Here is a 24,801-nt window from a genome sequence, read left to right on the forward strand (position 1 = left end):
GATTAGATAAAATAATGCACATTGACAAAATACTTACAGAAATTAAGAATTCATTAAGCAGAAGCTACAATTATTTGATTATATTAGTGTTATGACGATGGTAGAAAATGTTGGGTATGTACAAGAGGACAAAGATTGGGGAAAGAAAAGGAAAAGAAGGAGAGAATGTAACATCTTGCTAAAATTTTAAGGATAGGAGAGCTTTTAAGCATAATTTATTTAGAATTAAGCCTGGCTGTGGTCAATGGGTGTTCACACCCCCTTTACCATGCTTCATGCTTCCTGGATATCCTTCTATGTGTCCTGGGTAACCTTGCTTACCCATTCTCTACACTGGTCAACTTTAACCACCTCTAACCTCATCGAAGGTCTCCCATGTCACAGAGAATACAGAGGTGTTCAATGAAGTAAGCTTTTAACTTCCTGTCCTGCCACCCAACCCCATCTCCTGCATTGTATCTGCAACTTACTCCTTTCTAAAGACTACTTCTTCTCCAAAATATATATGACTCCTTTTAGCAATTGCCCCCTCCCCACTTCACTTCAGATCCAAACTCTTCAAATGGTAATTTTCAACCACTAAAATGCACTTCCTACACTTACTAGTGAGCTCCTGTTAACTATATCTAGAAGATAAGGCTCAGACCTTATTTCAGTTGATCATCATGGCATCTGGCACAGCTGACCATGTCCTTCCTTTTTAAATTCTCTTGTATCCCAGTTTCAAAGAGATTATTATCTACAGGTTTTCCTACTAATTCTTTAACTGCTGATTAATTACTTATTAATTAGCTACTTATTAGTCTCCATTGTGGGCTTATTTTCAGGGTTCCACTTAAGTTACAGTGCCTAAAAGACCTCCATTTTTAGCTGTCCTTTCACTTTTCCTTTTTAATCTTATCCATTCATACAGTTGTAAGCACCACTTATATGCTAACAATGTCCAAATTCATCTCTCAACTCATGACTTCTTAATTAGCTCTGGACCTCTATTTTCCAGTCTGTACTTGGAGATTCCATGCATGCAGAAAAGTCAACATTTCCCAAACTGAACTCTGTGTGTTCACTCTACCCCCAAACTGGCTGTCTTTTTGTGTTCTCCATATCAATAAATGATACTATCAGACTTGGGGTTCACCAAATTCTGTCACTTCTACCTTGTAAAGATCCTGATTTTACATCTCCTTTATACCATTGCCTTTGTTCAATTCTTGTTGGATTTTTGCAGGGGGTTTTCATCTCATTTCCCAACCTTAGGTCTTTCTCCACCCTCCTTCCTTCAGAAGCATCTTCTCGAAGTGTAAAACTATTCGTGCTATTCTCCTAATGACATCCCTTCATAGGTCCCTACATCTTTTCAACAACATTGAAAACTCTTCAACAAGCCACATAAATTATCTTTATAATATGATCATCACCTATGATCTCAATACCAACTCCACCCCCTTCACCTCTTCACCCCCATTCCCAACTCCAGCCATTTAAAGTTACTTGCAAATCCCCAACCCTATTTATTTTTCCTGTGTCATTTTCTTCGATATGCCATTCTTTCAGCTTGAAACACCTATCCACAGTCCTCTAACCCCCATTTTCACCTACTAATTTCTATGTAAAACTCCTCAGGATTCTGTATTTCCAATATGCTCCATGCATTTCCTTTTTCAAAGTACTTATGACCTACATTGTAATTCTGTCTATAGCTGTTGACCTAAACAGTGAATGCCTTGAATTTGAGGCCTAAGATTCTATGCTTTGTTTCTCCACATATATGGTACAAGCATATGGTGACTAATAGCAAGTTACTGCTATGAAAACAAATAGCTCACCCATTACTTGTGGCATTCACCAGGAGTCAAGCATCCAACAAACCATTGCATATATAGAGTAAAACCACATGGGGAGAGATACTATAACCTTGTCTTATATGTATTCTAAACATGACTTAGGAAGACAGATTAAATATGTAACATATTTAAGGCAATTTGCAATATCAAATAATGAATGGTGAAGTCAACAGGTGACAAAGGAACTCACAGGAGATACTCACTAGGTACTCAATTGGCTACTCAGAAAAAGTTTTAGGGAAAGGATAAGTATGAGTAGGAGTAGGATTTAGACAAATGAATAGCTAGATATTAAGTTTTACGAGGTCAAGGGACAAGTCAGTCGTGTTCACCACTCTGTCTATAAAGCTTAGTACATGGCTGGATCATAGTAGCTGCTAAATAAGTATCTGCGTTGAACTGAATTTTAAATTGTGCAGCTGGTGATACAAAAAAACATCTGTTTAAAAAAAAAAAAGCAGCACTTTTCTCCACTTGCCATTCCATAAAAAGGTAATTTGTGTATGTGTTTACTAGAACTCTTTCCTCAAAAGTGAAATACTGCTTCATTCCTTGGTTGGCAAATGTGTTGTTTCAAGATGGAGAAGAGTCTGCTTTAAATGAAGAGAAAGCTATTTCAGTCCATAATTCTTAGAGCCAATTTTGGATCTTAAAATGTACTTTTCATCAAAGAATCTTAACAAAAAGATTCCTGCCAATTTAACCAAGACATCTAAAAATACTTCATTCTAAAGCCAAGCTTTCTGTTCAGGAGCATTCTAATTAAGATCACATTCTTCCAAAGAACTAATTGAGATCGTGTTCTTCCTTTGGGCCAACAGTCACCTGAGTCATATGGCTAAGAGACCACCATCACTTTCCTGAGCAAGAACCTACAACTTCATGACATTTAGGAATTCTGCATTTTCCTTATGGTTAATGTTGGATTTCCAAGTTTTCTGGAACTTCTTTGTACATAACAGAGCTATTATAATAAACCAAACCAGACACACATGCAACTTTGAGTTAGAACTCAGTTTAACATGTCCCCTCTCATAAGGAAACTGAGACCTAGTAATGTTAATTATTGACACAAGTACACTTAAGGCAGCATTTGGGTAACATTGGGTCTCCTGAGTGATAGCCTGGTATTTGGTTTTCTAAATAATCTATGCTCATGGAACATCAAGATTTTCAGATACATTGTTATATTAATTCTGGTAGTCACCTGAGATAGTAAAAATGGGACTGTTCCTCCCTGTAACAGGTGGGGAAATTGAATCCCATCTGCTGTGAATTCCCTCAGGATGACTGAGCAGCAAAGCAGAACTGGTATTCAAGACTCCTGACTCAGTTCAGGTCTTTCTATCATTGTCATTTACCAGAAGAACCACATTGACGTGGGCCTTTTTCTTTTCAGTACAAACGAGTCAGTGACAATCTAAATGGTATGGTACATACCATTCTTCAAAAGAAGATTTGCTATAATAAAAGAAAGTGTAGTTACCAGAGATTGCAGACCACAAAGAATAATGAAACAGAAAGTTGTGTTAATCAATTTTGATTGATTTCACTTAAATAATCAATCAACCATTCATCTAGAACTGAATCTAGTCAAAAGATCCTAATCCTTTTAGACCTATATACAGGAGAAAATATGCCACAAATATCTCATTTGGTTTAGACACCAGTGATGGAATTGTCCACATGTTGATTCAGATAAAATAACCATCTTTTAAAATAGTATCAAAATACATCACAACATTTTTCTTTGAAGGAATGATTTAAAATCACTATATCCATTAGCTGAAATAAATGTTAATTTTTTAACAAGTAAAAATGTGTCTGGGCAAGTCCATGTGTGTTAACAGTAGACTAAGAAAGGAATCTGGCATGGAACCTTTTTAACACTTGGTTCTAATCATTAATGCTACAATACTGGCCTATTTACAACCTGACATTTGTTTTTACACTTTCAACATCCCATGATTTTTCAGCACCAGTAAATAGCTTTAAGAGATGACACCTACCTTCAGCTAAGTCTATATTTTGACTAGCAGGTCTTGGCACAGTGTCCAGATCAGATACCTCTCCAAAATACTGCAGTCAGGTAAAAAACAAAACTAGAAGAAAAAAACTCACTACTACTCTAAACAATTTGGGGCTATAATACATCTAAGCTTTTAGTTAACCTACCACAGCAACTTCTACTCATTTCATCATTGTCTCTTTGGATTCTAAATATTTCAGAATTTTTCCATTTTTTGTGATGCCCTGAAGAGGAAGGTGGTAAAATAAAATTTAGGAAAAGGACACAAATAAATCAAAATGTAAAATGAGTCTAATTCAACCACATGTAGGGCACACAGGACCACATCTGATTTCTATATCACTTTGTTTTTAGCAACACAATTTAGATTTGAGTACCTGGGACTTAAGAGGTACCCACATTAGGACATTTTAAAATTTTATATGTAGTAAAATTCAAAAAATAAACTGATGAATGTCCAATAAAATCTCACAAAATGAATATTTGTATATCTGAGAAACTAAGTAGTTTCCCAAGAAAGAAATATTCTCTATACAGGGGATTTTCATAATGTGTGTGGAAATCGGTGGTACTGAATCATCCCATATTATTTTAAGTCTGTGCTTATATCCTACATGATAAAACTTTCCAATAATTAGAATATAAGAAGATACATGTCATTAAAATGTTACTGAAATAGTCGAATAATCCCTGCAGTAGTCGTAAGATGTTTCATTGTCTTGTGATGCCTCAGGCATATCACCTGTCTTTGGAGAACGTATAGGGATGAAGCTGGTAATTTAAGCCTCCACTTTATTTGAATTCTGGCAACATGAAAATTTGTATTATCTTGAGATCATGTCCACTAGCTAGTTCTTTGGCTCTATTGAGTTAGTAAGAGCTATAACTTTCAAGTCCTGATGGCTGGTTTAGAGGTGTTTTGCATAAAACCTTACAGGCTACACCTTCATTAATAGTGCATTCCGTTTCTCTGCAGGACCAGGCCATAACACAATCTTCAGAGATGTGCTGTGTGCTATCAGGATTGAAGATAACACTAGCGACTTACATTCAAACGTAGGCTTTCTAGAGAGACTTTTACAAAAGGGAAAACTTCAAAAACAAAGAATAGAAAAGTCACTGGAGAAATGGTCCAAGTAAGCAGGGTATCTGGGACACTCACCCTTGTCTTCTGTGTCTGCAGTGCCCCAACATGGGCAGCAGGGGGCGCTCCTGCATGAGGCAAACCCCCCACAAGTGTTCCCGGGACAGGGAACACAGAGGCTTTTCCTTTTTACACTTGCCCCAAGTCCAAGGAGGTAGCTGCTAAAGAGTGTTACTGTCCATAAATTGCAAAATCTTAGAATTATGTGTTGAATAACACTGCAGAAGTGACCAGAGATGACACATCAGTCTGAGCCTGCTTTTTGAAAATGGAGTGGCCAATTATTATTTTATTTTGGTGAGCAGGAGGGGTTAAAGGAGCCAGTGAACAAATGCGGGAGGAGGGGCTTGCCATAAGCTATAAAGAGACCCTGTCGGAAAGCAACAAGTTGGCATCACTATCCCAGTGTCATTTATTCAGTCTCTTTGCTACAGTTCAGTTTGTAGGTTCCATTCCCTGTGACAGACCAAATCAAAACCTTGCCCTCTCCCTCTGATGCCACCCCAAATCCAGAAAATCACTTGATGAACTGGGTTTCCCCGTGAACCTTAGGAAATATGGCTTCTGCAGGGGGTCTCCCCCACGTGGATGCGTTTTGCTCGCGAATATGCCACGCATTTTGCTCATTTTATGCCAAGTCTCAAGTACCTGAACCAGGTTGGAAAAATCCTTGGTAACCAAAAAAAGCCGGTTCTGAAACCTCAAACACAGTGGATTCCAAAGCAAAGTCCGCAGCCCTCAATCCCACTCCATCCACACTCATGCACACCCCACCCCCACTGGCTGGCTCCTTCCTCCTTCCTCCTTCCCACATGACGGTCTGCGGAGACGCAGCCATAAACCACAATACTCACCATATTGACTTCAGAAACCATATCGATGCTGGCGATGTCAATGTTCATTCCCACGGCCACGGGGGGACCTGCAAACCAAGATGGCCAGCCACGTGATTTATCAGAACTTCATTCATTCTTAGTATGAGTTGTCACCAGCACGGGACACTCTGCCCCACATCTCTCCCCATACTGCTCACCCTTCAATTCCTCAGTTTTCTGAGCCTTTTTAATAAGGTCGACAGGCACATCTCTAGGAAATGCTCTATTGAACATGCACACACGTGTCCTAATGGACGAGAGATTCCAGCCACGTCTACATATGTAGATGTCTCAGCATGAGAATACACACAACTCAACAGCAGAACGGGAATCATTCTGGCCCAAGGAAATTTGATATATGAGCTCAAACCCCCTCCTCCTCATTCTTTCCACCCCCTTTCTGTGCGGAGGTTTTAACTCTTCGGGCTTCCTACAAGAATGAAGCAAAATTAAATGGACACAATCAGCATATCTAATGCTGCAAGGAGAGGACTTCTCCCCACTACCCTCCCTACCCTCTAAACAGCCTAAGCCCCACCCCCTCTCCCGCCTCCCCACACCCCCGCCCCCACAACGCCCCGTGCAGTGCCCTGAGACTTCCAGGACTTGATAGTACCCAGACACGAGCTACTTTAAATCATGGCCAGAACTCTTCCAAAGTAGGCGGGCACAGGGGGTTAATGCCACTTCTCAACCAACTGTCTGCACATTTTGTCCTCAAAAAATGTTCACGATAGCCTTTAGTAAGCCACGTTCTCTGCACAACATTACTTAAACTTAAAAGAGGTTTGTATCTCAACGAAGCAAAACAGTGAAGCAAAGGATTTAAACAGTGAAGTCGAAGGGCAGCTGTCACCTAAACACGCTAAGAAGGTCTCACTCTAAGACCATCTAAGCGTTGGATAGTAACAGACCCGGCGTAAGTTTAGATCAGTTTCTCAGTATGGTAACACAGACACATTCAGTGCACCACATGCAGCCACACTGAGGGAGAGGGAAGACAGCGTGCACAAAGCTCAAAATACAGCTTAGGCTATAGCTGGGCTGTTTATTATTTCCAAGGCAACCCCATTACCTCCAAAATCTGGTCTCAGACGAATGTCATAGCCTTTCAGGAGTCTATCCACAGTCTCTTTAACCAGCGACATATTACTGGGATCATTGACACTAAAGAAAGAAAAGACAAATAGGCATCAATAAGGCGGCAGGCACAGCGTCTTCAGCATCTATCTGATTCTCAGTACAGATCCCTGATCACAGAGGTATGCAGGCAGAGCCCTTCAAAGTGAGAAAGGAAAAAGAAACGCTGGGCACACTTACCTCTGCGCACAAACAGCGGCGATTATTAAGGGGAATGACCAAATCCCAAAGTAGCCCTTTTTCCGGACTCTCCACATCCCTTTAGTTTTTGATAGGATTCAAGGTTTCACTGAAGAAAGGAGATCCAACTTAGTCTGCCCAGTGCAGTAATTCTAATGTGAAGCGCATGCGCACGGAGTACCAAAACATCAAAGGGGCAGCGGCGGCTGCCTGGGACCCAGCAGATTTTTCTTATTAAGAAAAAAAAAAATTAAAGGAGAAAAAGGAAAAACATATATATGTATAATATATACACATTTGAATAATATAGAAAAGTCACCCCATTAAAGGACCCAGAGTAAATTCTTCGTTGCCCTTTCCCTAATACGAAAATAACTAGAGCCTCTGGTAAGTTTTGGTAGTTGCAGGAGGCAGTTTTGCACCTCGCGGGTTGTCGGGTTTGGGGTTGTGTGGATGAGTGTGTGTTTGTGTATGTTTGTGTGTGTGTGTGTGTGTGTGTGTCCTTTTAAATATGTAAGACCAGAGTAGGAATTTAAGGGATAGCAGGTGTGGAGTGCTAGCGGAAGATGGGTGGCTAGGAACTCGCTCCTGGTCTCAGCAAGCATACGGGGAAAGGAGTTTGAACTTTATTTCCTCGGAGAATGGCAACCCCTGCTTGGGGCGAAAAGGGTGCTGGAGGTGGGGGTTGTGCAGCGGGGGAGGGGAGGGGACGGTGCCAGAACAAGTAGAGGGGGAGGGAGGAAAGAAACCAATGGCAGGAGTGCTGAGCAATCCGTTGTATTGGGCGGGGGGCGGGGGGCGGGGGGTGGGGAAGGGAGAATAAGAAAGAAAGGAAAAATGTTCCGAAAAGAAAAAAAAGGGAAAGAAAAGAGGAATAAAACGATGCCTGGTCATATTAAGGAGTCAAGGAGCAAGCTTTTCTTCACTACTCACGAGAGATTTCTTTCTCCTCCTCCACACCCTTTGCCCCCTATTCCCAGAGAAGAAAACCTCGGGGTCCCGGTTTCTAGCCGAGTGACGTGCCTGACCCGCCAGTCCTGATTATTTATAGTAGGTGGGGAGGGTGAGGTGGGGGCGAGGGGAGCCGAAAGGCAACGTTGCCTTCCCAGGTTTCGGGCTGATTCTGCGATGGGAAATTATTAGCAGGAGGGTGGGGTTTGGATGAAGGGGTGATGGGACATGGGGCGAGAGGCTTGGGCGGCGACCGGGTGCAGGAAGCGCCGACGGCCGGGTGGGACGCACCTGGCTGCCCCCACGCCCCCTCGGAGGCCGCGCACACGCGCGCGCACGTGCGGGCGCGCTCCCGCTCCCCCCGCCGCCCGCCGCGCCTTACCTCGCCCGCCTGCGCTCGCCGCCCACTCCCGCCGCCCCCGGCCCTCCGCCCCAGCTGGGCAGGGCGGGTGGCGGGAAGGGACGCCGGGCTGGTCAGGGTCGGTGCCTCAGGACGCGAAAAGCCAAAGGCGGTCCCTAGAAGGCAGTCAAAATGAAGAAGGGGCCTCGGGGCCGCGCGGGGGGCACCGCGTTCACCCTGTCTTCACGCCACCTTGACCTCGCCACCCCCTCCCGGGGCGGGGAGAGACTCTCACGCCCCGAGGCTGCCGTTTCTCTCCCGCCTGAGGCTTGGCCCGGCCCGCTACGGCCACCAGGACGCGGAGGAGGCAGCGAGCGAGCTCGGGGGTTGGAGAGGGAGGGAGGCACTCAATTCATGGAAGAAATGTCTCCCCGCCCGAGGCAAAGAGACGTGCGGCGGGCACCGGGAGCGCTGCCGGGCTGGGGCTTCTGGGCCAACTTGGGACCGGGGGCCAGAGAAGAGGGGACACGTGCTTTCGCTACCCTTCCTCCACTCCCGGTGAATATCTGGAAAAGTCAGAGCTCAAACCTACGTGCTGCACTACCAGCATTTTAACTTACAACTCCTCCTCCTAATCATTGTTACCGTAACCGAGCGCCCGCTACTTCCTAGGTGCTTTATTAATTAATTCTTACAGTTAGCCTAGGCTTCAGCTATCACCTCAGGTTCCCCATATTGTGGATTTAGAAACGGGCGCACTGAGGCTAAGAAACTTGCCCAAGGTCACCCAGGTGGCTGGAGGTGCAGCGGAAGCTGGCGTCCCTAACCATTAGACTACCGTTCTCCCTCGTCCGCGACCTTGCAGGCCGCGGGCTCCCGGCTGAGGCGGTGCTCCCCGCGCCCGCGCAGCGCTCGGCAGCTGCGGGAGGAGCGCGCGCGCCGGGTACCCGGCTGGCGCCGCCGGTGCCTGAGCAGAGGAGGGGGCGGCCGCCTTGAGCCGGGGTGCCTCCGCAGGCTCCGGGTCGGCGCGGCACCCGGGATCCTTAGGGTCTGGGCCTCGCTGCCCTCTTGACCCATTTACCTCTTGAGAGCCTTCCTCCCTACTCGCCGAAGTCAGAGGGTCGTCCTGGGGCAGTTTGGGGGACTGTCTCCAAGAGAAGTGTGGAGACGAAAGGGCTGCGAGGCGGGAATCGACCGCTCTCCTAGGGTGGAAGGAGCGAGGAAGGGAGAGCTGAGTGCCTTCACCGACTAGGGGAGTTTCTGGATTAGAAACAGGTAAACAGCACCGAACGCTGTGCAGCTCTTACAGCCTGGCGTTCTTCGGGCTCCAGGCTCAAAGGAGTGTGTCCAAAGATACACACATAAAGATAGAATTTAAATCTGTAATTCTCCTATCTGTAATTGCTCGGGTTGAGAGTTACAGGAATCAAAATGTAGACTTATAGCAGAGGAAAATTGCTGATTTTCCTCTCTTCTTACTACTACAGAATGGAATGGGGCACAAGCTAACTATATTAAAAGGAGAATAAAGGTTAGATGATTAGCATTATACCCAGAGGATTCCTAAAGCAGTTTGATCCCCAGGTTATTAATTGGAGAAGCCCTAGAAATCTCTTCCTCTTGAATACACCTCAAAACAGTTTTCCTTCTGACCCCTAGTTATTCACATTGCCCTTTCTGTACTGCCAGCCCCTCCTCCTTAGGCTCACTTCAGTTTGGGATGAAAGAACAAAACCACAAACACTGTCATCTGCTAATAATGCTATCACTACTAATTGTAATGGCCCAGTGAACAGTTAACTAAGTAATTATTTTAAGGGAGAAGAGGGCAGAGTTAAAATAAAAGTAACTTGCACTTCAACAAGCAAAACAATAGCACAGGGCTAACAGTTTCAAAGGAACTGGAGGCATATCTTTGGGTTCAAATCTCAGTTCAAATGCTCAGTGTCTTTGTGACTTGGGCAGGTCTCTTAACCTCTCAAAATCTGTTTCCTCCTCTGTAAAAATGAGAAAAATAATAGTACCTTCTCCATTCAATTGTAGAATGTTGTAGATATATGTGTAGCATTTGGCATGTGATTAATAAATAAAGGCAATTTTTAATGAATAAGGCATAATGAATGGGCAGGAAAGCAAACCAGGTTTAAAAGCATTAATCTACAAAGACTAAGTGGACATAAACATGATGCAGTTATCATAGACTGACCTAAAAAGAGAGGAGCAGATATTTCCAGAGAATTAAGGTGAGGTTAAGAGGAAATATATTAAAGTCCTAAGCAATAATTGAAAGAAGGTAAGATAAAAGAGTATTTCTTTGCTTTATGTGCTAATTTCTTAGGGACAGCTCTTAACCAATAGCTGTAACTAATGAGAGAGAGATTCCTACCATTTACAAAACCTGACATGAATTCATACCCAAAGTGGGTCCTTATTGTACAGCAGAATCAACACTAGAACATCTCCTGGAAGACTTTATTAATAACACCGTCCAGTAATGTGAAAACTGGAACAACAGTATGCAAAGGGGAGCAATGCTAGAATCTGGAGATGTGTCAGTTGCTGAGGAGCCTCCTGCAGAATCCCAGCTGGACAATGAAAATACAAAATGTAAGTACTCTTAAGAGATCATGATTCAGAATCAATTCTGAGTATGGAGCATATAAATGCTAAGAACAGTCACCAATAATCTGCCCTTAGTCTTTAATATTCATTTATTTATCCAATAAGTATGTATTGCCACCTACTCTATGTCAAACATTATTTGACAAGCATTAGGGATAACGTGTTGAAAAAAGCAGTCATGTTCATTATCCTCTCAGAGGTGTAATGTATTTGTGAAGTAGGAAAAATAGGATATTATGAGATCCATAATTGTTACCAATAACTTAGTGTGAGGATTTGGGTTAAACCTGCCTGATGAAGATATGCTTCACCTGAGATTTGAAAGATGGTTAGACTGATGAAGAGTTGGAGGAAGAATGTTGTGGGAAGAAGAAATGGTATATGCAAATACCCTGTCCCAAGAAAGGATGACATAAATGAAGAATGAAGGAAGAACAGTAAGACTAGAGGACGAGGGTTAGAATGGCACCAAGAGTGATGCAACAGGAGAGCCGGGCAGGAGCAGTTTGGAACCATTGATCAGCTGAAGTAGAAAAGTGACAAGACGAGGTTTAATGACACTGAAGGAAGATGGTAATGGCTGTAGGAAATCTGTTATTGCAGGAATCCAGATGAGAGGTGATGTTGGTCTGAATTAGTGACAGTGAAGAATGGAGAGAGGTGGCCAGGGTTACATGGTAGGACTGGCTACACCTTGTGACAGATGGGATATGAGGAATGAGAGAGAAGAAGGGTCCAAAGATGACTCATGCGTTTCTGGCTTGAACACTTCAGTAGTAGCAGCAGAAGAAAGTTGATGGGGATGACACAGTCACTTTGGGTGATGATAGTTTTAAGGAACCTGCTAGCCATACAAGGTCACTGGGTATTTTGATATCTGCACCTGAAGCTCATGACTGAGAGACAAGGGGGGCCAATACAAAATCTCCGTGTTCCAGCCTAATACTTTATTTGTCTTTTCTGCTTTGATATATTTTTTTAGGACATATAACTATCTAACATACTATATCTCACCCATTTTATTTCCATCTTTCTGCATGGAATGAAAGCTCAAAAAAATAGTTTTGTCTGCTGTATCCCCTGCTTCATTCTAGTACCTGGTGCCAATCGTAGATCCTTAACACATATGTTTTAATGATTGAGTGTACATTTGATTATCCTGAGGCTATAAACAACTTAGATCATAGGAGTATATGAGATTTATTCAGGGAGGATGAACATACTGAGAAGACTATGGGATCTAGAAGACAATCTTCTGGTAAAGGACAATTACAGCCATCTTAAGATGAAATTAGGAGTGTCCCAAAAGGTAAGAGGAAAACTACAGTGTTGTGATCAAACCCAGGAAAAGAGAATATTCTAATAAGGAAGGACTAGTCAATCATAATAAATCCGTTAAAAAGTTTTTAAATTTTTGAACAGATTTTACATACTTATGGTATAAAATTCAAAAGGCAAATCGCTCTGTACCTCTGCCACCCTGATTCCCTCCCTAGAAACTAACACAATTTAGTTGGTGGAGAGGGTGTAAGGTGCTATATTCCATATCATAGTCTTTTGGCTGCTGAAGGACAGTATGGAATATGCCCACAGGCACCAGGTCATTTTCCCTGACCTGCTGCTTGTGAAGCATCAGCAGTGATGATTTTGGAGGAAGCTCTTATGGAATGCAGTTTTCCGGCTTTGCTGAATCATTTGAACATTTGTATTTATCATTATTTTTAAAAATGAGTAATGGATCTCTTAGCTTCAAATGTTGACTGGGGTCTTTTTAAAAATGGTGTGCAGAAATGTCTGCAATATTGAAAAGTAGGGAGGAAGTCAAATAATATGTAGAAAGAAAATATATGTTTATTAATTTAAGTACATACAATAGCAGAAACTCACCAATTACCAATAAAGTCCTGTCAAATATATGGCTTCCTGGACTTATTATAATAAATAAATAAGAACCATTTTACCATTTGAAAATAACCATTCCATGTATTTTAAACATGACTGCACGTTATTTATTTTTATGTGCTAAAGGATATTCTTACAGTAAATTTAAATTGTATTACCTTTTCTCCTTATGCTAGTCAAAAATACCCTTTATTTATTTGTCTGGCAAACCTCACAGAAACTGGAAAGTAAAATTTCCCCTAAAGTACCATAAATTCCAAATTATGGGTTTATGGTTTAACCAGGTTTTATCTGTAGAATTAGAAATGTGAATTCTGTGACCACTGAGTCCTGGCTGTTTCTCCTTCAGCAGGTAATATTAAACCTGAGTTTTTCCAAAACTTTTCATCATAGTAATCCTAGTGACATATATATAAATTTAATTATTTAACTGAAAACATGACATGTAGTAATAATAATACTAATGTGACAGATGCTGTCCCAAATGCTCTCTATAGAGTAACATATATAATTCTCACAATATTCCTATAAAATGGTAATTATCTATCCTTGTATATATGAGAAAACATAAGCAGAAATTAAGTAACTATAAGATTAAATCATTTATAAGAAAATATTGATAACTGTGAATTTATAAATAAAACACTTCTAGATTTGACTACATTGTTCAACCTGTCTCACCCACTGAGTTAATAAAACAGAAATATAATATTAGTCTAGACAAAGGATCTCTTCACCTGACAGAGATTTTATTTAACAATCAAATGACCAATGGGAAATTTTGAGAGCTTGAGTTTCTGGACAACACTTTTTGAAGAGGTGTACCTTTTAGCACCAGCTAAAATAAATCAATCTTCAAGAGTATAGAAAAGTGTGCTTTGAAGTACAAAATGAAATTTTGCTACTCCAAATGGAAATAAAGTTGTTAGATGAGGAAATTACCTAAGCTCTGATAATACATCTTGGGGATGGATACTAATTATATTCACACACAGTCTCAGCAGTAATGAAACATCACATCTCTTACACTAGAAAAGGATAGAGTAGGAGAGAAGTCCTTTTTACTATAAAATTTTCAAAACCTGGAAAAGGAGAAGTGTGTCTTATCAACATTAAGTAAAGGAGCAAAACTGATTTATAAACAGTGACACTAAAGAGCCTGAGGAAAGGAATCACTTTTCAAAATCTTGCTCAGGTTAGCTTCTTAGTGACAATGGCCATTGAGAAATACCAAAGATAGGTAATCCGATGTGTACAGTTTTCCAGAGCGATCACACCACTCTGAAGCCTTTCCTGATGTTCCTCTACCAGGACTATTTATCCACTAAACGCCTGCGTTAGAGAACAGAGTTTACAAGCCTTTTGATGACCTATTAAAAAATATTGGAATTCTGAAAAGTGTATGTGTATTGGCTCCACATTAAACAAGCAAGCTGCAGCACTGAAGTTAATTAATGTTTAATTTAATGTCTATAAAATCTCTATAATTACACAAATTTAAATTTCACATAGGAATGGTACATTGTAGTATGTTTTATATTATATATCAAGAGGCCTCCAAAAGTCAGAGGACTTGGGTGTATGGAAGTCTTAAAAAGTCCAGCTGTCTCCAGTCTCAGGCAGAATAAATCTCTGAGATCCCTGCTTCTATACATCTAAAGGCAATTGTAGTTTTTGTTTTTGTTTGCTTTTTCTTTAAATCTCCATTGGAAGCATCTCCATTTGCTAATTCTACAAAGGACTTTTACTCTTGTTTTATTATTCCCTATGCTCACTGCATTTACCTAACTTGTATGAGGCACTCAGTAACTGATAAATTTAATTGCAATTATTATTTATGACTAATACTTACTGAATGCTTGCTTACCAGCTTGCTCACTCTGTGATGAACACCAACAATTACTCATTTAATTCCTCAAGGTGTGTTATTCAGTAGTGTGTTATTCAGTGACAGAAATCAAACTGAAACTAGAAAACATAAGTGAATATTAGGTCATGTAACTGAAAAAGTCAAGGGTGTCGAGCTTTGAGTACAGATGGATTCAGAGGTTTAAACTGTTTTATGAAAGTTGGCTTTATTCTCATATGGGCTGTCTTCCAAAGGTGACCGTCAGCTGCTCTAGTTTGGCAACTCTGAGGAGATTAGCAATTTAGTAACTCTACCAAAACAACACGACAGGACCCTTGGGGAGTGGGGGGTGGGCCTTGGATCCTAATCCTGTCTTCAACCTATCACTTGCTCTGATTGGTGGGCTTGTGCTGACCCCTGGTCCTGAAGCTGGGATAAACGTATCCAAACAACGTTGATTGTGACTAGTTAAGGAATGACTACCCAAAGAAAGACCATTAATGTGCTTTTATCATCAGGAGACATGGATGCTGAACAGATAAAGTCACAAATGTCTACTGTATGTAAAATAGGTATTATTACTAACTACATGTTTTTGATAAAGAAATTGTGACATAGGGACTTGCATATGGCTAAAAGAAGGACCCAAACTCACCATATGTCTTAAATGAATGAAAACATCAGTCTAAGACATCTGATCTCTCAGATTCATGTCAAGGGTATATGAATGCTACTTAACACTTTAGCAACTCATGTAGTCATGCATGAAACAATCACCCTCGAAACTGTTTAAAAATAGTCATGACTCAAACCGAATAAACGTAAGTAAATACATGCAGGAATTGATAGAAAAATTTCATAAACTTGAAGAATGACTAGGGATAGAAGGCCCTCAGTAATTGAATATTTGGGTAAGTGAGACCTAACAGTAAAATTATTGTAATGTTAGTGTCAAATAATTGCATTAGCTCCACTTATACATAGTAAGACCTTATCAGTATTTGTTGAATGAATGAATTCCACAACAACCTTTTTTGCTGTCCAAGCATTTAAATAAAATACTTCCCATATTAATAACCTTAGGATGGTTTATTAATTAAGTGTTAACATATGATTTTCCTTAATAATAAAAATATAACTCTGTTTGGTATTTAACTAAGACACAAAAGCCATTTTGGGTACCAAATGGCCTTTCCTGATACTTATATTCTAACCTCTCTACACCTCATTAATTTTCACAGAATACTATGAGGTAAGTTCTAATATTATCCCCATTTCACAATATTTTGAAAGTGTCAAAGGTTTTGTGATTAAGAAAAGCTTCTCTTCAGACAAGGAGGAATGGAGAACTACTCAAGTTCTGTCAGAGTGAATATTTTCTTTAATTGGAAACCGAAAGACTAGGTGATAATAACCACTGTTTCCTTCCATTTGTTTTAACATAATTCTCCTGTAATAGAAACTCATGAAGACACATTTTGTTCCCAGTTCCTGAGAAAAGGAATTTGGTCTTAGGTTTAAATAAATGATTAAGTGCTGTGGGTGTAAGTGTTCCTGTTGAGGGATGTGGTATGTGGCATAGAGCACAGCATTGCCCTAGAAGATAAAGATAGTACCTTCCAGACCAGAAAGCCCAACAACCAATACTACCAATTTTTACTGTTTTAAGAATAACTTCAAAAATTTTCCTGAGTTATTGAGATATAACTGATATACAGCACTGTATAAGTTTGAGGTGTACAGCAAAATAATTTCATTAACATGAATTGTGAAATGATTACCACAGTAAGTTTAGTTGACATCCATCACCTCATATAGAGGCAAAAGAGAAAGAAGAAAGTTTTTTCCTTGTGATGAGAATTCTTAGGATTTACTCTCTAATTCTCAATATACCATAAAGCAGTGTTAACTATTGTCCTCATGTTGTACATTACATCTCTAGAACTTACTTATCTTATAACTGCAAGTTTGTACCTTTTGACACCTTCATCCAATTCTCCCTCCTCTCACCCCACCTCTGGTAACCACAAATTTGATTTATTTTCCTATGAGTTTTTTTCTTTTTTAAGATTCCATATATAAGCGAGATTACAGTATTTGTCTTTCTGTCTGACTTAATTTGCTTAGCACAGTGTCTTCAAGTTCCATCCATGATGGCCCAAATGGCAGGATTCACTTATTTTTATGGCTGAATAATGTATCATTTATACACACACACATATGTATATATACCACAGTTTCTTTATACATTCATCTGTTAATGGACACTTAGGTTGTTCCCATGTCTTGGCTATTGTAAATAAAGCTGCTATGAAATATGAGAGTTCAGTTGTCTCTTCAATATAGTGTTTTTGCTTCCTTCAGATACATTCCCAGAAGTGGAATTGCTAGATCATAAGGTGGTTCTATTTTTAATTTCTTGAAGAACCTCCATATAGTTTTCTGTGTGTGAAAATAATAGTGACTGTACCAGTTTACATTCCTACCAACAGTGCACAAGAATTCCCTTTTCTCATCTTCACCAGCATTTGTTATCTCATCTTTTTGATGATAGCCTTTCTTTTTTTTAAAAATTTTTTATTAAGGTATGATTGATATACACTCTTTTGAAGGTTTCACATGAAAAAACAATGTGGTTACTACATTTACCCATATTATCAAGTCCCCACCCATACCCCAATGCAGTCACTGTCCATCAGTACAGCAAGATGCCACAGATGATGGTAGCCTTTCTAAAATGAGATGATAATCTCATTGTGGTTTTGCTTTGCATTTCCCTAGTGATTAGCTATGCTGAGCATCTTTTCATATACCTGTTGGCCATTCATATATCTTATTTCAAAAAGTATATATTCATGTTCTTTTCCCATTTTTTAATTGGATTATTTGGGGATTTTTGTTAAATATAATTTATCTTAGTGGGGTTTTAGAATTAAATGATTTAACATTGGTGCCTATGATATATTAACAAGAAGCAATGAGTACTTTGGTAAGTTGGTGTGCTCCAAACATGCACTTTATCAGGAAGTTGGCATGTACACTATGATGGTTTAAGAGTTGATTTGGGTTATTGCATAGAGGTTTAAATAGGATAATATCTCAATCTTGTCTCAATGTTCCTGCCATCCTGATTAAGTCACCAAAAAAAAAATCTCAGTTTATCTCAAGATGCCATCAACATTCCTCTACAACTTGTTCCTTGTCCAGTTTAACTGAGAGGTATAAGTCTTCAGAAGTAAATCACTGGTCTTTATCATTATGGCTATATTCTATTCATGGCCAATAATATTAGAATTCCACAAAAGAGTGATGTCACCTTTTAAATACATTTATTTAAGTTAAAGTTGAGTAAATTTAAGGAAATATTGATAAAATAGCACAGCAGGTGGTATGTGGATTTGACAAAAATAATGTAGGCAGTATACAAACATTTTGGAATCTTTGACTTAACAATTTGGGCAGGAACAATCTGCAAAAGTATTATAAAATAAATTCTCATAGTTTAGACTGAAGTGAAGGCCTAACTCTTAAGTATCTATGATCATCAAAAGTCACTAGTGTGAGTGATTAGCATGTAGGTTATGTGAGGTATACCTGCACATAATCAGATAACTGTCATCTTTATGACACAGACTGTCAAAATATAATTCAGCGATGCAATGAATATACTAGCATCCATGCATGTGGAAATTTCTTGGTTTTGCAAAGAACAAAAAGATGAATTAGACAGTATTCCTCCCCTCACGGAGCTAAACTGTGGCAAAGTGAGGAAGATAGCAGAAATGATTACTTTATGCAGTAAAATATTAATGTCACAGAAAGGTATGAACTAAGGAGAGTATAATCCAGGGAGACTGAAATAAAAAAAAGATCACAAGTCATTGGAATTAAAGGGAAAGCCTTTACCTGAAGAGATGTTACCTGAAATGCACCTTGGAGGATGGATAAAAAATTATTGCAGTTATTAGTGGATGATGGGGAAGGTTGAAATAAGTTTCTTCATCTAGCTAAAGTATATAAATGGCTTACAAAGCCAGCCAAGATGTGCAGAACCATATCAGGATAAGAATTTCAAGTTATGTACATAGATATAGGGTATCCTGGGATCCAGAAACCCTCAATCATTTATTACCTATGTTACAGTTGCCACATCATTTTGTTCCTAAAGATCAGCAAACATTTTCTGATAGTAAATATTTTAGGCTTTGTGGGCTACTCAACTTTGCAGTAGTAGCATGAAAGTTGCCATAGACAAACCTAAACAAAAAGGTGAGTCATGGATTAAGGAGCAATAGACAAGGGGGAAAAAAACAAACCACTACTGGAAAAATATAGTAAGACCCTTACCAGGAAAGAAAACAAATAAGCAAACAATAAACACTTCTCATATCATATAAATGCACTAGTGATTTGAGAGGATCTTTTATGTCATCTCAGTATCCAAAAAGGCATGAGAGTATTTGAAAGGAATGTCATGGCATCATAGATCATTTTATTCTTAGTATGAAGTTGAAGTGACTTGGGGCAGAAACCTTATATCTCAGATTTTTAAAAAATTCGAGTGAAAAGCACTTAAGAATTTACTGTAAGAAACCTGAATAATAAAATAGATGCTTATCTTTTTTTTTTCCTCTTGGGACTTGGGGGTATGTGGTTTATAAGGAACTGGCTGCCCCCTTCCATCCTACTTTATTGAGAAGAAAGTATAAATGGGACACACACAAAAAAAAACCATTCAGATGTTATTTTGGCTAAAACTGACATTCTACCAGGAAAGAAAGAAGTGGGAGAGTGATAGTTAAAAAACAAAAAAAGCTGAAACTTAAAGATTAAAAACATCAGGTATCAAAAGAGTTGGTAAGGTATGAACTAAGGAGAGTATAATCCAGGTATCAAAAGAGTTAAAACAGCTTTTGAAGATAGCATATCAAACTGATAGATTTAGAAAGACCTTCAGGTAATCATTAAGAAATTCAGGTAAAATACAAAATTCACATGAATTTTTATATGTAGGTAAAACAAGAAACTTGAAATAAATATCTAGCTTGCAGAAGGAATTCTGGTCTATACTGTCAAACAAGTTAATTAACTTACTTTCCTGTTATTGAGGTCATGCAGAAGACAATGCTAGTGTTCTGACAAATTCCCTCAGATCATTTTTTGTAACCCCCACCTCCACCTCCCTCACCTGCATACACATATTTGGGGTGATTTCCATGGCCAGTACCTGCATGCAACCTCTGGCTTACCATCTTTGCACTACTGAGATAGCTTTGGGCTGCTGGAAATACCTGGAGAGTGTGTAGCCTCCCAGGGCGCCCATTAACCAATGATTATCTGGTGGGCAAAAGGACAATTCTTAAGCAATTTACACTGGAGTTCCCCTCTGTATCAGGCTCGAACGTATCCTGTGAATGACTTTTGCCTGAAATCTCACCCTTGTTTGTTTTACCCTCACTTCCCTGTCTTATTTCCCCTACTTGCTTATCACTTGCTCAAAAGACCTTCTTTCTTGGTCTGCTTCTGGGGAATGAACCTAAGATGTGAAAAGTATGAGATCCATTCTAGGGGACAGCCTTTGTTTCTGGAAAATAAGACATCATTATTGGAACTCTGCAGTTGAACATGATATCATGAGTTATGTAACAACAATAACTAGTTTTTTTTAACATTAGCTGTGTGATTGGGGAGGGGATGGGGTTTACAGCCTTGTTCCATCTCTTAATTGTTTCATATGTAAAATGAGGGTATCAGACTAAGTGATCTCTAATATTCCCTTCAAATCTAAAATTATATGACCTAAATTAGGATTGGCCAGCTATGGATCACTGGGAAAATACAGCCTTGTTCCCTGTAAATAAAGTTTTATTGGAACACAGCCATGCTCATTAGTTTAGATACCTTCTATACTTGCTTTTATGCTACAACTACAGAACTGGGTAGCCTATCAGGTGGGTCTATTAACATCTTCAAAAACTTTCAAGTCAGATAAGGAGATTGAGACAAAGTAAGGTGAAGTAACTTGCCCAAGTTTACAGGCAAGTAATGGTACAGCTTAAATTCACATTCAGTCAATCCTGCCCCCAGGGGTGGCACTTTTATGAACTGCCCTAATTTGGGAACACCAAAGTGAAAATGAATGTTAAGTCCCTCTGATTCATAATAACTATGTTGTGTTTATTTTGTTTTTAGTAGCACAGTTAACATTAACAGGAACTTACGTGGAAGCATGAATGGAGGAACGGGGGACGTCTACAGGTTCAGCGATGTTGTTAGGAAGTAACACCAAGAATAAAATATAGCCTGCTGGTTTTTCACCATCATATGCAGTCCTAAAATGTGGTTTCATGTTCTCTTCATTTTTCCTCATGATGAAAACCACAGACACTTTGACAAGCAAGTTCACAACTTAGATGCTTGACTTGGTCCTCAGCATGCTAGTATTCTATGTCCATGGAGCAGAACTAATCATTTTATGTCATTCTTACTTCTCATCCCCTTCCCACTTCCTCTGAAATTGCCATTCTGCTTAGACAATGTGATGAATGACAATCTCAAGGGTAGATAATTTTACTTTTGACAATCCCCAGTGTTACAGTGCATTACACTTGTTTTGTACTTTTTTGTTGGTTTGTTTTAGAGCCCATTGATATAAATTCCCTCAAAATATGTTTGTGTATCATTTTCCACTGAGGTGAAGACTCATTAGATGAAACAAGTTCATATATTATTGATGTAGACTGAAGAAGAAGGAAACATCACGAAGAGGAGGGCATAGAGAGACACTTTTCAATTTATCTTCCTTACATGGTAGGTAAGATTTAGATCATGGAAGAGTAGGGACAATTAATGTGAATTCCAGTTTTTTTTTCTGATAAATACTTTTTTGTTCATAATTTTTGACAATCACTTCAGGTGAACTTGGCTCATATAAACTGGCTTTGGACATTGTAACTAATATACCTCATTTCCTTATGTAGGTAACGTGAGAGTTACAGTCCTTATTCTACTCATATCAGAATTTCTTCACATTATCATTTTGAGCAGTGTTTGGGTCTGCAGTAAGATTAAACCAGTTTCTGTTCTGTGTGTGTGTGTGTGTGTGTGTGTGTGTGTGTGTGTGTGTGTGTGTGTTTTAATTTGCCATTATTAACTGATTGCCTGAGTATGTGATCATGCTAGCCACTGTGCTAAGTGCTTAATATTCTTTACTTTATTTAATCTTCAAAGTAATCTCTGAGGTTGGGTTTGCCATCTACAATTTTCAGATGAGGAAACTAAGATTGTAGGAAGTTAAGAGACTGTCCCAAAGTCACACAACCAGTTAATGATACACTCAAGATTCCCACTCAGGTCAGTCTGTCTCTGTGTGACAGTTTTAAACCCTAGGCAAGCACCCAGTTAATAGAAATTCTCAAATATTAATGTGAATAAAGAAAGAAAGTTATAGGTTGTCATGTGAGGATCAGATAGTAGTTATGCATCTAGATCAATGAGGTGAAGGTAAAGAAACTGCTGATATCAGTCACCAAGGTAGTTAGAAAAATAAACATTTATCCTGGCCAGGGTATTTAGGGCCAGGTATTTGAGGCCCAAAACAGTACCTGGTGTAAGAACAAGGGTAGAAGGACCCTTAACTCCAGCATATTTCATTAGCATATAAAATGTAAGGGAAACTGATTCTGAAACAAACATTTTCTGAAGTAAGAAAAAAGAATCAGCATTTATCCTACTACATCACAAAGTACCTACTTTGTGTTGAGCACTGTGCATAGACTAATATCTGTTAACTTATTAACTCTTCACAGACATACAGGAAACAGAGACCAGACAGTTCAGTTATCTTTTCCATAACTACATAAGTAATAGAGTAGAATATGGATATGGGTAACATAGGGAAGGATGTTGGCATTTCACCATAAACTAAAAAACGTGCATTATACAGTGGTGCTACTACAAGCTTATAAAAGAAAAATTTGATAGTTTAGGGAACTTCTAAAGTTTTATTTTGTTTTTCCTTACAAGCTGATCTAAAGAAAGCAAGTGGACAAAGTATTATGGATTTGAAGAACATCCATCCATTATTTAAATAATATTGGCTTTGAAAGAAGTATTCATCATTCTTCATCTATATTTTAATGCTATGAATATGGAATCCAGATATATAAACCACTGAATCTTCCTCTGAGACTGGAAAAGTGTAGAGAAAATAAGAGAAAAATAAACTATATGGTGACTTGATGAGGGATATAAAACTTTCAAAGCAGACAGGCAGTTTAAAGTACAAATTGTGCCTCCCTTATACTTAATTTTTAGGAGGGTTCTTCATGAAGACTATAATGCATTTAGAATTTAAGAACTTGCTTTGTCAAGTTTCCTACTAAGATTTGACTAATAAGAAAACTGAATCCAAAGTGAATAAACAAGCCCTGGAAGGCATTATAATTTTTGATGAGTTTCTGCTGATAGTCTATAGGTACCTTATAAGAAAAAGTAGTAACTATGACACTGTATTTCCTTTGCTTGAATCTAAAGAATTATTCTAAGAACTTACAAATGATGCCTTTATATTTCAGCCAGGTTCATTTTTCCTTGTTTCATTGATCAGGCTCTGATTTCTTTCTTCTCCAGTGTTTTCTTTGCACTGTAAGGGGTGCAGCAGATCAAATAAAATCCTTTTTTCTGAATGGTCTTCCAGGCGCTCTGTTAGAGCCCAGGATTTCTTCTGGAACTTCATGTCAATCAGTCTCTACCTCCTTCTCTATACTCCACTTACACTCGCCATCCACACGAAGCAGGCTCCTGCCTCTGAGCTCAGCCCTTGTTGCCCTCAGCCTGTAATTCTTTTCCTATAGATCTTCCCATGACTAGCAGCATGTCCAGATCTCATCTCAGAGATTCCTGTTCAGAGTGGCTGTCCCTGTGTTTCTCCCACTCTAGTCAAATATCTATCACATCACAACCTTTCACTGTCTTCTCTTCTGAACTGTATTTTAAAACTTGTTTATTGTTCATCTTCTCCCATTAAAATGTATACTATAAGAAGAAATAATGTCTGTCTTCTTCAACACAGTATCCAGAGGATCTGTCACATATAATTCTAAAATAAAATTTATACTAAATGAATGACTAAACTTTGAATCTTTCCTTAAACATGAATCTTTCTCCCATGACTTAATATTGTTGTTTCTTTCCTCTAATCAGGTATAAGAGTTGCACATCTTTGAGAATTATTATATGAAATGCTTTGCATATATTATATATTTTAATCCTTATAACAACTCAGCTATGTAACTACTACCATGTCCATTGAAACTGGCAAAGCTAATACATATCAGACCAGCATTCAAACAAAGATGAGTTATTTCAAAGCTGATAAACTTGTCATTGAGCTGTATATCTATTTTCTATTTAATGTAGATGCCTTTTATTTCTTTTTCTTGCCTGATTGCTCTAGCTAGGACTTTCAGTACTACAATGCATAGGAGTGGTGAAAGAGGGCACCTTTGTTTTGTTTTGTTCCTGATCTAAGAGGAAAAGCATTTAACCTTTCACTGTTGAATATGGTGTTAGCTGTGGGCTTGTCATATATGGCAATATTAAAGGGAGGTGTATGGTTGTACTCATAGGGAGTGTCTCATTTTATTACATGCTGTCTCCTATGCTTTCCCATTCCAGCCTCCCCGAAATCATGGGTTTTATCTTGTGACTTTGATATGGTTAGGAGTTCTTTGGATGCCTTGTTATAGATTTCTTTTGCATTCCAATAGCAAGGAGCATTGGGTAAGGCACATGGTAGACATGTTATCAATGCTTGTTGAAAGAAATTGACTAAATGGATAGACAGATGATAAAAATAAGCAAAATCTCCTAGAAAGTTCCTGAGAGCATATACTGGTTCTATACTGAATGAAATGAACTTCCC

The 24,801-nt window shown here is 39.1% G+C and overlaps 1 protein-coding gene across 4 annotated transcripts in view; it reads right to left on the reverse strand.

Annotated features, from left to right (window-relative positions):
• GABRB2 (gamma-aminobutyric acid type A receptor subunit beta2) overlaps positions 1 to 8,900 on the reverse strand; it is a 230,575-nt gene extending 221,675 nt beyond the window's left edge. Inside the window, exons 1-4 of one of the 4 annotated variants that reach the window (XM_036919787.2) lie at positions 8,546 to 8,900; positions 7,213 to 7,442; positions 6,968 to 7,059; positions 5,872 to 5,939 (exon numbers count right to left, since the gene is read on the reverse strand). In XM_036919787.2, the coding sequence (XP_036775682.1) occupies positions 5,872 to 5,939; positions 6,968 to 7,059; positions 7,213 to 7,289 (237 nt within the window). In that variant the 5' untranslated portion in view covers positions 7,290 to 7,442; positions 8,546 to 8,900. Of the gene's footprint in view, positions 1 to 5,871; positions 5,940 to 6,967; positions 7,060 to 7,212; positions 7,443 to 8,145; positions 8,296 to 8,545 lie in introns of those variants that run through there. The other 3 variants (XM_036919710.2, XM_057491447.1, XM_057491454.1) reach the window with 3 other exon arrangements.
• Between the last annotated feature and the right edge of the window lie 15,901 nt (positions 8,901 to 24,801).

Source organism: Manis pentadactyla, chromosome 2, assembly GCF_030020395.1.
Source record: "Manis pentadactyla isolate mManPen7 chromosome 2, mManPen7.hap1, whole genome shotgun sequence".
NCBI classification, from domain to species: Eukaryota; Metazoa; Chordata; class Mammalia; order Pholidota; family Manidae; genus Manis; species Manis pentadactyla.